This window comes from Lynx canadensis, chromosome B2, assembly GCF_007474595.2.
Source record: "Lynx canadensis isolate LIC74 chromosome B2, mLynCan4.pri.v2, whole genome shotgun sequence".
NCBI classification, from domain to species: domain Eukaryota; kingdom Metazoa; phylum Chordata; class Mammalia; order Carnivora; family Felidae; genus Lynx; species Lynx canadensis.
In genome coordinates, this window is record NC_044307.1 from 24,538,953 (window position 1) to 24,553,753 (window position 14,801).

The window sequence follows — 14,801 nt, forward strand, 5'->3', positions numbered from 1 at the left end:
GGGACTAAACAATCTAGCTAAGGATCACTCAGAAGGGGTCTGCTCTCCCAGTTTGTGAGCCACTGCCCCCTCCCAACTCCCCTGATCTTGGTTAAAGTTGTGGGCAGGTCAACCTTTTGTCCTCACATGGTTCTGAAATGGGTCATAGTGGTTCTTTAAATAAATTAACCAAGACCAAAGAATAACAGACATTTACTGAGTTCTAAGTGCTTTACAAATACTTATTTAATCTCCAAAGAGATCTTATGACATAAGAGCTATTGTTACCCTACTTACAGTAGAGGAAACTGAGGCACAGAGGTTCAATTAATTTGTCCCAAATTATACAGCAGGTAAAGAAGTTAAATTGGGAATCAAACACAGGCAGTTTGGCTCCAAAGTCCATGCCCATGAGTACTTCCTTAAATACCGTGACCCAGGTCAAAAATGCACCCCTTACTCTCACTTGTGTCCCACGGTATGCCCAGTCATGGTTCCAATATAGCTCAACGCGGCCATATCATGAATTCACACAGTAACATTAAAAATCGCCCCAACCCCCTGCAAAACAACCAAACCAAAAGTAACCATCAGCAACAGAATGACAACACTTGAATCACGAGAACTTTCGGCTCTTTATTAAATTTCGGGAAAGAAATGAAGGTCACCAAATTAAGTTGGAATTTCCAGGGTACAGAAAACCGTTTCCTCTGCTGGCTGTCGCTGCCTCGGTGTGGGCAGGAGGTCACCAGGGGGCGGCCAAGGCTCCGTATGCAGGACAAGGTGGGGGTGGGACATGACAGGGAGCCTCAGAGGAGCGGGAAGGGGGTCATCGGATCGTGTACTTGTCCCACTTCTTTTCAGGGTCGTAGGGTTCCCAGCGGCTCGCGGGGAAGATGTGCTTGTTCTTCTCGTACCAGCTCCGCAGCACCACCTTGCCCGCGTGTGACTCATCCTTTTCCATGGTGGCGTCGCTCAGCAGCCGCACGTCATCGTGCACGTCGAAGTTGAAGAGCGGCCCACTCTTGCCCCGGGCCTTGGTGACGATGAAGTCGTAGAAGGTGTGGTAGTGGGGCAGGATCAGGTCCTCCTTGATGTACATGAGCTGCTCCACGCCCGCCGACCGCAGCTCACGGAAGTCCTTTCGCAGCCCCTGCAGGGCCCTCTTCAGGAACTGCTGCACGGTGCCACCCTTGTGGATGCGCACGGTGCGCCGGTGCCCGGAGCCGTCCCAGTAGCTGAACGTGACCTCCATCTCCTCGCGCTTCACCTTCTCGCGCCTGGCCTCCCACTCCTGCCGCAGCTGCTCCCGCAGCCGGTTCTCCTCCTCCTCGCGGTCGCGGTCAGGCAGGAAGCTCGTGTCCACATCTGGATTCTTCCCCAGGTTCTTCTTCTTGCTCAGGCCCGCTGACGTGGGCTGCTCCCTAGCCGCCACCTCCTCATCCACGTTGCCCTCGTCGCCCTCGTCGAGCGTGAAGGACAGGCTGCAAATCTTTCGCTTCTGCGCCTGCTTACGCTCCTTCTCCCGCAGTGCCTCCAGCTGCAGCCGCCGCGCCTCCAGCTGCTCCCTCTTGGCCAGCTGCATCTCCCGCTCCTTGAGCAGGGCCTCCTGCTTGGCCTTCATGTCGTTCAGGGTCACCAGGCCCACCGTGCTCGACTTCAGCTCGGCCTCCACGGCGTCGTAATGAGCCGAGAATTTGTTGTCCACCTTCGACTTGATGAGGGTCTCCTCGGCGATCCGCTGCTTCAGCACCTCCATCTGCTCCTTCTGCTTTTCCCGCTTCTTGATCAGGTGCATGGCCCGGCCGGCCTCCCGCATCGTGCCCTTGTACTGCGCCATGCTGGCAGCTCGGCACGCCCACTCCCGCTTCCAGTTCCTGTCTGATGCCTGGGAGTTTCCAGGCTAGCTCATGGATTCTGCTGCAATGAAAAACACTTGAGTTAGAAAGGGGCCAATAACAATGGTTTGATTAATGTTTCAGAGCGGTGCATTCTACTAGAATTTTCTGGAATGACGGAAGTGTTCTGTAGCTGTGCTGACCGATGTGTAGCCATGTGAGGCTATTGTGCCCTTGAAATGTGGCTAGTGCCATCAAGACAATGACTTTTATTTTAATTAATTTAAATTTAAATAGCCATATGTGACTAATAGCTCCCATGTTGGACATTGCAAAGCTGGGTTTTGAGAGCTGTACGTGGAGAGGGTTGGTTTACAGAGCAAATTTTCACCCGTCCAGGTACCCTTATCTGTCTGGGTACCCCTGTCAAGCAAGATTTGGGGAACCAAGAAAGCAGGCCTGCAATGGGCCTGGGACTGTATTTGGGTGTATTGACCGCAGGAAAGCAGAGTCTGAGAGGAAAATGTCCAGGTTGGCCCTGGAGGAGAAGGCACCTGTCCTCGCAATCAGATACACCACTCTTCTTGAAGAGGTAAGTGAGTGAGGGGAGAAGGGTCAGACAAAAGCATCTTTTAGTACTTTCCTAGAGGGTGGTAATGTTAGCTAAGATCCTATTAATATGTTAGAAGTGAGGCAGGACTGTATTAGTTGTTGTCCCTTGAGAATAATTTCTGCAGTGAGTATTTGTTGAGTTCACCTTATGCCCAGTACTAAAGTATGCAGAAGCAGTGTAGGTATGGCCCTGCTTGCTGTGGAAAACAAGGCATCTAGGAATGCTTCTTGGTGTTTCAGCCAAAGTGGAATGAAGCCTCCCCCTAATTTTATTGGACTCAACTTGAATCAACCATCTTCCGTCAAGACCAGTCCATCCTGCCTCATGCACTACAGCTCCGTCATCCTCTGGAGCCTCACCCCCACAAACTCAAGACAAGGTCTCATCCAACCATCCCCACCCTCCCAAACTCTTCCACTCTGCCCTCTGGAAAGATGCTCCTCATCAACAAACTCTCCTAAATCCTCAGCCACCTCTGGGACCTTCCCTTTACCTTCTTGTCTCATGCTGGAAGCCTGCTGTTCCCTGAGGAGACCATTTCTCCTAAAGTAGAGGACATCCACATCACATCCACATCCATGTCCTCTGACATCCACATCATCTCAAACTCTAAAAGTGGGATGTCTTTGCAGTTTCAAAAATATTTCTTCTACATTTTTAGAACTCCTAGCTTCCTTGAAGCTCATGCAACCCAGTGATACTACCCCAGCTGTTGCTGTCATCTCTGGAATTCCCTTTCCTCCAGAATCCTTGAGGTTTAGCACCTGGCACAACTGCCGTCCTCCTCCATCCTCCATTCATCATAATCCTGGATGTCATCCACAGAACCTACCAGACACCTAGACCTTCTCACTTCTGATGGCCTCTTCCTTTGCCATGCCCTAGCTCTTATCACTATGAGCAAGTGCCCCATTTCCCAAATCTGAACTCTAGAACCTCCTTTCCTTTCAGTTTGCTTACTCTTGGAATAAATAACCTAACTCCAACTGTCCTCTGATAGTTCGAGACCTCTGATCCAAAGCACTTCTCCATCATACTCCCCTCTGCTTGCTCCTTCCTTACCCACCAGACATTGCATGGATTCTCATCTCTCATGCTTCTTTCCTTCCTGTTATTCTTGCCTGGAAAAGCTCTAATCCTGGTTAAACGTAGCCCCTGTCTTCATAACTCCTAAACGGCAGGGCTGAGGAAAACAGCACTGCTATTGTTGGCTAGCCTCACTTGAAGTTCATGACCTCAACCCTCCAATGGGGATTCAAAACTGCCTGGTAATTCTATCATGCTGCCTCAGGGAGTCTGCTGTCTTGCTCTCCAAGACAACTATTTTGTGCTTCCTTCTGTATCTCTCACACCTCCACTCTCTCCTACCTCCCCCACCTCCCCTAGTTTGGCCAGTAAACATTTAGCAGCACACCACTGGATACAGTTCTGTCTTCTGATTCAAACACAGTTATTTGTGGATAATCGAATCCTACCCAAATTTCATAACACAAACACTGCATTTGGTCTACTTAAATCCCCCCAAATATGTGTTCTGTGAAAAAGGAGTTCTAAACTCAAAAAAATATGGGAAAGTCAGAGTCAAAGAAAGTTTAAGAGTCTCTTTACTGTGAGTCTCTGATATGTTTCCACTGTGACTTTCCAAGGGGGCGTGTAATATTTCATGTTTCCCAAAAGTTTTTTGGATTATTCAACATTTCTTCCTCTACAGAGTATCTGTTTACTTTTCTCAAAACCAGTGCCTCAAGGAACCACGTTTAGAAAAACTGGCTGTGAAATATATGCCAGACTTTCATCGCGTCCTTCTAAAAGCAGTGATGCCTGTGAGCACAACCTCAAGAAGAAACCTTTTCTTATATGATAGTAAAATATGGCACCTATGTGCCAAGGAGAAAATATTGTGGTGTTACCACTCACCAAATTGGCCAAACAAGAATTCTAAGCATTTTCCTGGACTACTGTCCTTCACACATAACCAATTAAAAGAAAATATTTCATATGTTTCTTTTCTCTCCTTTCCTACCACTGGCCTTAAGATAACAATTGTGCTTTTTTTTCCACCTGAAGCCTCCTCATCAGTGCCCTATCATCAGTATATTCTCATTCTTTTCTTTTCTTTTCTTTTTTCTTTTCTTTTCTTTTTCTTTGACTTTTTCGATGTTTATTTATTTTTGAGAGAGAGACAGAGAGACAGAGGATGAGCGGGGGAGGGACAGAGAGAGAGAGAAACACAGAATCTGAAGCAGGCTACATGCTCTGAGCTGTCAGCCCAGAGACCAACGCTGGGCTGGAACCCATGAACCGTGAGATCATGACCTGAGCCAAAGTCGGAGGCTTACCTGACTGAGCCACCCAGGTGCCCCAGTGTATTCTCATTCTTGTCTATCTTCTATAAATAATCCAGTGGTCCTCATAAAAAATACATCTGATAATGTCACTCCCTTTCTTGAAAATCTCCTCCAACACTCTATTTTGAGATAAAACTGGAATGTTAAATTTTTTCCTACCAGGTCCCTAATCACCAAACCCATCCACCCATTTCCCAACACTCCACACCATACAGTGGCCACCTGGAACATTTTAGTGTTCTTAAGTACAAGATGCCCTTTCATAACTGTTTCCTTTGTACATACCCTTCCTAGAAGCCTGCTGTCCACTGTGCCAGCCTTCAAGATCATCTTCAGGGTCATCCCCTATAGAAAACCTCTAGCAGCCTCCAGTGACCCCACCCCTGCCACCCCCAGATATACAAAGTTACTGATACCCTCTTCTCTCCAGGATCCCTGTGTGATTACCTTTATTAGATATAACATAAATCAGATTGCTTGGCCACCTCCTTTTTCAATTAGATAATCCAACCAGCCACACTTTAATCCAATCAAATATAATATGACCACATCAACTATAATTGCCCTTTTCCAATCTAATCAGAATCTAAATGTCAATATAGTCCCCAAACCTCATCTTTCCTCTTCCTGTTATCTAGCATCCATTGTCTTAACTCAATCACAGTCTTCAAATACCATAGCCAATCAGCCTCCAGAATTAAGACAGTTAGTCTTAAATTCTTCGAAAAGGTTGACAAGAAAAACAGAAGGAAGCAGTTTTATCCTTAGAGTCTGAAGTCCTGATTTTAAGAACTCCCCCCACCCCACGGGTCCCAAGATGATAGTTGCTTGTGATCTCAATCCTCAATGAAAAGTACCCCAGCAAGCTAAAGTCTACTGTTTTCAACTCTTCCACTGTATCAACAATGACAATAACACAAATAGATGGAAGGGAGCAACAGTCTGCTCCAAGGAATCTGAAATGCTGATTAAATATGCAAATTTTAATTTAAAGAAAATGTCACCTCCTTCCCACTTAGTGACAAGGTAAAGCAAATATGCAAACCAATGGTGGCAATTTTTAAAAATCCCACAAAACTCAAAAGCTACTGCTTTAAATGTTTTAACAGGAAAAAAAAAAGATAATCAGTTTCCATCACAAACAAAAAGAACAAATCAACAAAGGAATACCTTTTGTCATGATTGGTTTTCAGTTTACCTGTCATCAGTCTTAATTCTGATTTAAAATGATCATCCAACAAGTAGCGTGTATAAGCTCATCTCCAGAGTCAGCCTTACCATGAAACTGGTTGGTGGACCAGCGTCTGTAAAGGACAACACTTCCCAATCAGCCCAAATTGGGTCTAGGAAGTACTTCCTGACAGCATCATCACTCAAGGATCCCTCCAGCATCCATCAGAGTATACTGAATTTGTTGTCCAACCAAAGCCACAGCACCTATCATTCAACCAGATGCCAAAAAAAAAAAAAAAAAACTCCAACCAACCAGTGCCTGACCTCTACAGAATTCTGTCACCAGACCAGAAGTCCTTTGTAGGATATTTTAAATGAATATAAAAATGATTTTATTGCATGCTTTCTAATAGGGGGAAGGGGTTAAAAATGTCTTCCAATGTTTGCTTGGAAGAAATCCAATATTTGGGGATGTTGAAAGGTGGAGGGAAGAAGTTTCACGTGTTCAGAGAGAGGGAAATGCAAAATGTACTGGCTGGAAAGAGCTTGGAGAAACAAGCCACAACTTTAATATATGTTCACTAGAGAAAAGGAAGAAGGTGTCACAGATCTCAAAATAGATTCTGCACCATAAATGTCTCTGAGTTTTGTGAAACTAAATCTGCTCCTTAGTTTTTATCAAAGTAATACATATTCATGGTTTTAAAAGAAAAGTAATATTAAAAGGATTATTACTTTTTTTTAATGTTCATTCATTTTTGAGAGAGAGAGAGAGAGCAAGCAGTGGAGGGGCAGAGGGAGAGGGGGACAGAGGATCTGAAGCAGGCTCTGTGCTGACAGCAGAGGGCCCAATGTGGGGCTCAAACTCATGAACCACAGGATCATGACCTGAGCCAAAGTAAAAAGCTTAACCAGCCGATCCACCCAAGCACCCCTAAAAGGCTTATTTTTTTTTATTAAAATTTTTTTAAGGTTTATTTTTGAGAGAGAGAGAGACAGAGACAGAGACAGAGACCGAGCACAAGTGGGGGAGGGGCAGAGAGAAAAGGAGACAGAATCTGAAGCAAGCTCTCAGGACAGAGCCTGACACAGGACTTGAACCCAGGAACTGTGAGATCATGACCTGAGCCAAAGTCGGACGCTTAACCAACTGAGGTGCCCAGGCACCCCTAGAATGATTATTTTAACAAACAAAATAAAATAAAACAAAAGCAAATCAAGCAGTGCCCAGTTTTATCGCTCTTTTCTCTAGAAGCAACTCCTTCCAATCCCATCAGATGTTTCTTCTCATATTTACTTTCTTATTCTTCAGTAGTTCTTACATTGCTATTTTGTGGCTAATCAATTTTACTTTATCTATTGACTTCTTCATATGGTGGATTAAGATTTAATTTTTCCCTACAATAAATTGAAGTATCTGACCAACTCATGGAGGAAGAAGGCATTATTATGGAAGTTGTTAATATTTAAACCAGATTTTAAAAATGCAAGGAATTAAATTATATGGTAATCTTAAATCTCAAACAAAATATTAACAAATTGAATCCAGCAGTTTATGAACACATGCATATGAAAGTAGGCCCTATTCAAAGATAGTTTGATACTAAAATATCTACCTATGTAATAACCATGGTAATAACATCTCCAATACCTGCAGATAAAACTAAATGAAAATTAGCAAATTAGACGTGGAAGGGAATTTCCTGAACTTGATAAAAGGCATTTTTGAGAAACCTATGGCAAATATCATATGTAATAATATACTTTTATGTTTTTTACAGTTTTTTTTGAAGATTTACTTTGAAGTAATCTCCACACACTCACGACCCCAAGATCAAGAGTCCCACGCTCCACCAACTGGCACCCCTATGTTCCTTACAGTTTAATCAGCAATGGAATTGTGGTGAGTTTTGGCCTGTACCTCCATGGCTGCAGGCTGGGTGGAGGCAAACTGGGGTGAAGGGCAAATAGGAGATGAAGCTCTGATTCTCTTTTTTTTCAAAAGGTACACATCTTTTGTTTAAGATTGCAAAGTGTCACTTGAAACACAGCTTTTAGAAGTATCGCCAGAGAAGTGAAGGGACATGACAGATAACAGGGGTAAGGGAGGGGTGGCAAGGAGCTCATACCTATAGAAAAAAGTCAGTGAAAAATAAAAAGTCAGTTGTCTACTCAGAAGGGAAAATACTCTAAACTAATCAGGATTGTGTCTTCTCCCACTGAACACTTAGAGGAAAAGTAGTAAAGGGAAGTGTTATTTTGTGTAGAAACATGTAGAATGCATTACAATACTACACTGTCACTCACAGTTTTTCCAAGGATTTTTTTTTTCTTGAAAGTGCAGTGAATGTGGCTTTTTACATTGACCTCAGAAGACAGCTCCAAATCAGAGGTAGGCCTAGTTCCATCACCAGCCATGTGGGTGTTAGAGCCAACTCTGGTCCTTGGTCAGTGTCCCCTCTTGCTTTTTATAATGTTGTCAATGAAGATTATTGGTATCTAAACACCACCCCACTCTTCTTGCTTTGCTGAAAATGGGTGGTTCAGATTATAGTGAAGAGACAATAGTGAGATTGGTTAATTCTCTCAAAACCTTTATTTTGGGGGTGCCTGCATGGCTCAGTTGGTTAAGTGTCCAACTTCAGCTCAGGTCATGATCTCACAGTTCATAAATTTGAACCCGCATCAGGCTCTCTGCTGTCTATGGCACAGAGCCTGCTTGGGATCCTCTGTTCCCTTCTCTCTCTCTGCCCCTCCCTGACTTGTCTTTCTCTCTCTCTCAAAAATAAATATTTAAAAAATTTAAAAAAATGAAAAACCATTTATTTTCTCCCAACTGGGAGTGATCATGGGATGAAGAATTCATCATTCAGAGCAGCACCTGTCACTTTGCGGGACCTTTAGCTGGAGCTCAATGACAGCCATAATTGACACTGTTCCAAGCCAACACTGAACACCCACTAGTGCCATGGGGTCCAGAATGTTGGGAGACACTGGGTTTACAACAGGTTTAAACCTGTTCCTGGGGTTGCTTCTAAGATAGTTTAGAGGATTCATAGATAATGAAGCTAGTTGAGGGGAGATTACCCTGAGATACCCACTTCTTGGCACTGGAGGTGAATGGGGAATGACTCCTCAATAAATTCAGAAAATGAAACTTTGAGGTAAGAAAATATCTGAACCTAGTGTTGACTTTGGGTGAACAGGGAAGGACCACACCCTTAAGGAACGCTGAAGTAAATGCAAACCAGAAACCAAGAAATCTCACTTATGGTGTTAATATATTCATTGGATTATTTATGGTGTCCTTGACAACATCATTACAGCCGACAGAATGTACTGTTTAACTCTATGTGAACTTGTTTTCTTAATCAGTCATTTTCTGGAGAACTCCTTCATACCAGCCAAAGCTCTTGGATATCCACTCTGCTTCCCAGGGAACCACCACTCTGGAACACCTTGGAGCTTTCTGTAAAATGCACTCACACTCCAAACGTGCTAACCACTTGGTGGGTTTCGATCTCATGGAAAGCCAGACTGGTTAATAATTTTCCTAAAGCCATTATGATCTTCCAGGGTTCCAGCAGCCCCAGAGGAGTTTTGGTATCACCTGTGATCACCATTATGTAGTTCACTTGATCTATCACTATTAGGATTTATTTAGTCCTTAAACAGCTTATAAACATGGAAGATACTACCCCATTAAAAGATGGTTGTGAAATACATAAACAGAACAATTCCTAACAATTCCTAATTCCTGTTAGGTTCCTAACAGGTCAGACTCTCCCCACCCTCCATTTTTGACCTCTCTGCTGACTTATATTTTCTGTTTCCAGTAATAAACTAAACCACAAAAGAAGAACCAACCTCATGGTATACATTCTTACCACCTATCACTTTAATTTGAGCTCTAATAAACAAAAAGACGTGAAATAGTTGCTTAAAATGTGTCTTAAGTTACAGTTTGAGATAGGCTTTTCCCAAAGGTTAACATTTTTTTTTTTTAATTTACACAAAATACAACTTGCTCTTTTTGGTGTGCCGTTATATGAGTTTTGACAAATACCTAATGCCTACAAATTTTCACAAATTCTAAATAACATTTTTCTTTTCCAGAGACACTAGTCAGGGCACATGTGATAGAAAATCTGTGTTATTAGTTATAGTTGGCACGAGCTTCAGAAGTCCCCACTGGACTGATTTCCTGATGATAAAATGTGAGACACACAGCGTGCTAAGGTCCATAGAACATGGTTTTTGACTCTGTCCCTTGGGGTAGGGGAGGTGCACACATGAGCTGATTAGATCTTGGACTTTTTGGTCTTCACATATTGTGATACCATAGCCCTGGCCATAATGCCACATTTTGTTATTGAGTTAGCACTTACTTAGAAGAAACTCTTGGCCCAAGACTTATTATTTAGAAGAAACTATTGACCCAAGCATTGTCCCAATGTCTTGGTTGATAGTTTAACCTTCTGTGGGGGCAGGGGTGGGGAGGGAAGGAGGATATTTTGTTGATAACTGTTGTTTCTTAACTACGGGAATATATGTGAGACACTGCTGAAGCCCTGCTATAAGGTACTCTTTCCAAAGTCGTTTTTAATTTTTTTTAACTTAAAAACTGTAAATTTGACTCTGTTTTTTGCTTATACAGTTCTCTGAGTTGTTTTATTTTTTTATTTAAATTTTTTTTTAATTTATTTATTTACTTATTTATTTTGGAGAGAGAGAGAGAGAAAGAGAGCATGAGCGGGGGAGAGGGGCAGGAGAGAGAGAGAGAGAAAGAATCTTAAGCAGGCTCCACGCTGTCAGCACAGAGCCCGATGAAGGGCTTGATTTCAGAAACCGTGAGATCATGACCTGAGCCAAAATCAGGAGTCAGACGCTTTAACCTACTGAGCCACTTAGGCGCCCCTATTTTTTAAATTTTTAATTGAAGTATAGTTGACACATAATATTATATTAGTTTCAAGTGTACAACATACAGCTTCAACAATCATCTACATTACAAAATACCAACCATATTAAGTGTAAGTTACCATCACTGTACAAAGCCATTATAATTTTATGATTATTCTCTATGTTGTGCTGTTCATCCCCATGACTATTTTATTTTATTTTTTTAATTTGCATATAGTAGACACATGATGTTACATTAGTTTCAGGTATAGAATATAGTCAATGGTATTGTAATAGCCTTTGCATGTTGACGAGTGATACCTACATTGGTGGTGAGCATAGCATAGAGAAGTTGAATGTTGTATACCAGTTCTCTTAGTTTTAACACACTTACGCAATCACCATTACAGTCAGGAACAGAAAACTAACACCTCAGAAAACTCCCTGTCCCATCCGTTTGTAGTTACACTCCCACCTCCATCTCTACCCCTTATAACCACTGATCTTCATTCTTACATTTTTGCCTTTTCCAAAATGTCACATAGATTCAGACAATATGTAAGCTTTGAGTCAGAGTTCTTTCATCCATTGTAATGCTTTTGAGATTCACCCATGTTGTTGTGTGTATCAATAGTTCATTCCATTTTATTGTTGAGTAGTATTCCATCCTGTGGATGCACCACCATTTCTTCATCTATTAAGCCATTTGGATTAAAGGCATTTGGGCATTTGGGTTGCTTCCAGTTGTTATTATGAATGCAGCTGCTATAAATATTCACGTAGAGGTTTTTATGTGAACAAAAGTTTTCATTTCTCTCCCTAAGTATAGGATTGCCAGGTAGGTATTGTGTTCTTATTTATTTTTTAATTTTAGCTATTCTAATTAATAGGGGTATGTAAATGGTATGCCATTAGGTTTTAATTTGCATTTCACAAAGCAGAAAATGGTGTTAAAATCATGTTTTCACATGTTTATTTGCCATTATGGATTTTCTTCAATAAAGTGTTCTTTGAAATCTTTTGCTTATTTTTTTTTCCTTTTTGTCCCCCATGCTATATATTATATCCCCATGACCTATTTGTAGCTAGGAATTTGTACTTTTTAACTCTCTTCACCCATTTAGCCTCCTTCACACCCTCACCCCTCCATTCTCCACCTCTGGTAACCACCAGTCTGTTCTTTGTTTCCATGAGCTCACTGCTTTATTGTTTTGTTTTTTGTTTTAGATTCTACATATAAGTAAGATTATATGGTATTTCTTTCTCTACATGATGTGTTTCACTTAACATAATGCCCTCAAGGTCCATCCATGTTGTAGCAAATAGCAATATTTCATTCTTTTTAATGACTGAATAAATTCCAGTATGTATATATATGTATATACATATACATATATGTAGAAAATGTGGTATTCAGTCATCCATCCATCAGTGGACACTTAGGTTGATTCTGTATCTTGGCTATTATAAATAAGGCTGCAATAAGCATGGCGCACATACATCTTTTTAGGTCAATATTTTTGTTTTCTTTGGATAAATACATAGAAGTGGAATTGCTGTATCATATAGTGGTTCTATTTTTAATTTTTGGAGGAAGCTACATACTGTTTTCTACAGTGGCTATACCAATTTACATTACCACCTCCAGTGCGCAGGGTTCCTTTTTCTCCACACCCTTGTCAACAGTTATTTCTTGTCTTTAGGTAATAGCCATTCTAACAGATGTGATGTGTTATCTCGGTAGTTTTGATTTGCATTTACCTGACATATAGTAATGTTAAACATCTTTTCATGTACCTGTTGTCCATCTTTATATATTCTTTGGGATAATGTCTATTCACATCCTCTGCCCATTTCTTTTTTTTTTCTTCTTTTATTTTTTTTTTATCATTTTATTTTATTTTTTATTTTTTAAAATTTACATCCAAATTAGTTAGCATAGCATGCAACAATGATTTCAGGAGTAGATTCCTTAGTGCCCCTTACCCATTTAGCCCATCCCCCCACCCACAACCCCTCTAGTAACCCTCAGTTTGTTCTCCATATTTATGAGTCTCTTCTGTTTTGTCCCCCTCCCTGTATTTACATTATTTTTGTTTCCCTTCCCTTATATTCATCTGTTTTGTCCCTTAAAGTCCTCATATGAGTGAAGTCATATGATTTTTGTCTTTCTCTGACTGACTAATTTCACTTAGCATAATACCCTCCAGTTCCATCCACGTAGCTGCAAATAGCAAGATTTCATTCTTTTTGATTGCCGAGTAATACTCCATTGTATATATATATATACACCATATCTTCTTTATCCATTCATCCATTGATGGACATTCGGGCTCTTTCCATACTTTGGCTATTGTTGATAGTGCTGCTGTAAACATGGGGGTGCATGTGTCCCTTCGAAACAACACACCTGTATCCCTTGGATAAATGCCTACTAGTGCAATTGCTGGGTCGTATGATAGTTCTATTTTTAGTTTTTGAGGAACCTCCATACTGTTTTCCAGAGTGGCTGCACCAGCTTGCATTGCCACCAACAATGCAAAAAAGATCCTCTTTCTCCGCATCCTCGCCAACATCTGTTGTTGCCTGAGTTGTTAATATTAGCCATTCTGGCAGGTGTGAGGTGGTATCTTGTGGTTTTGATTTGTATTTCCCTGATAATGAGTGATGTTGAGCATTAGTTTATGTGTTGGTTGGCCATCTGGATGTGTTCTTTGGATAAGTGTCTATTCATGTCTTTTGCCCATTTCTTCACTGGATTATTTGTTTTTGGGTGTTGAGTTTGATAAGTTCTTTGCAGATTTTGGATACTAACCCTTTATCCAATATGTCGCTTGCAAATATCTTCTCCCATTCTGTCAGTTGCCTTCTAGTTTTGCTGATTGTTTCCTTCACTGTGCAGAAACGTTTTATTTTGAGGAGGTCTCAGTAGTTCATTTTTGCTTTTGTTTCCCTTGCCTCTGGAGACGTGTTGAGTAAGAAGTTGCTGCGGCCAAGATCAAAGAGGTTTCTGCCTGCTTTCTCCTCAAGGATTTTGATGGCTTCTTGTCTTACATTGAGGTCTTTCATCCATTTTGAGTTTATTTTTGTGTATGGTGTAAGAAAGTGGTCCAGGTTCATTCTTCTGCATGTCACTGTCCAGTTTTCTCAGCGCCACTTGCTGACGAGACTGTCTTTATTCCATTGGATATTCTTTCCTGCTTTGTCAAAGATTAGTTGGCCATATGTTTGTGGGTCCATTTCTGTGTTCTCTATTCTGTTCCATTGATCTGAGTGTCTGTTCTTGTGTCAGTACCATACTGTCATGATGATTACAGCTTTGTAGTATAGCTTGAAGTCTGGGATTGTGATGCCTCCTGCTTTGGTTTTCTTTTTCAAGATTGCTTTGGCTATTTGGGGTCTTTTCTGGTTCCATACAAATTTTAGGATTATTTGTTTTAGCTCTGTGAAGAATGCTGGTGTTATTTTGACAGGGATTGCATTGAATATGTAAATTCCTTTGGGTAGTATCGACATTTTAACAATATTTGTTCTTCCTATCCAGGAGCATGGAATCTTTTTCCATTTTTTTGTGTCTTCTTCAATTTCTTTTATAAGCTTTCTATAGTTTTCAGCATATAGATTTTTCACCTCTTTGGTTAGATTTATTCCTTAGGTACTTTATGGTTTTTTGTGCAATTGTAAATGGGATCGATTCCTTGACTTCTCTTTCTGTGGCTTCATTGTTCGTGTATAGGAATGCAACTGATTCCTGTGCATTGATTTTATATCCTGCAACTTTGCTGAATTCATTAATCAATTCTAGCATTTTTTGGTGGAATCTTTTGGGTTTTCCATATAGAGTGTCATGTCATCTTCGAAGAGGGAAAGTTTGACCTCCTCCGGGCTGATTTGGATGCCTTTTATTTCTTTGTGTTGTCTGATTGCAGAGGCTAAGACTTCCAATAC

At 41.3% G+C, this 14,801-nt stretch overlaps 1 protein-coding gene across 1 annotated transcript; it reads right to left on the bottom strand.

Moving 5' to 3' along the window:
• Positions 1-785: 785 nt before the first annotated feature.
• Positions 786-1,819, bottom strand: FAM50B (family with sequence similarity 50 member B). Its single transcript, XM_030314537.1, has one exon. It carries the CDS (start codon positions 1,817-1,819, stop codon positions 809-811), a length of 1,011 nt encoding a protein of 336 aa, XP_030170397.1. The 3' UTR covers positions 786-808.
• Between the last annotated feature and the right edge of the window lie 12,982 nt (positions 1,820-14,801).

What these genes read in the sequence shown, in the direction of transcription:
- FAM50B (XM_030314537.1), bottom strand. Translation starts at nt 1,819, where the DNA reads ATGGCGCAGTACAAGGGCACGATGCGGGAGGCCGGCCGGGCCATGCAC.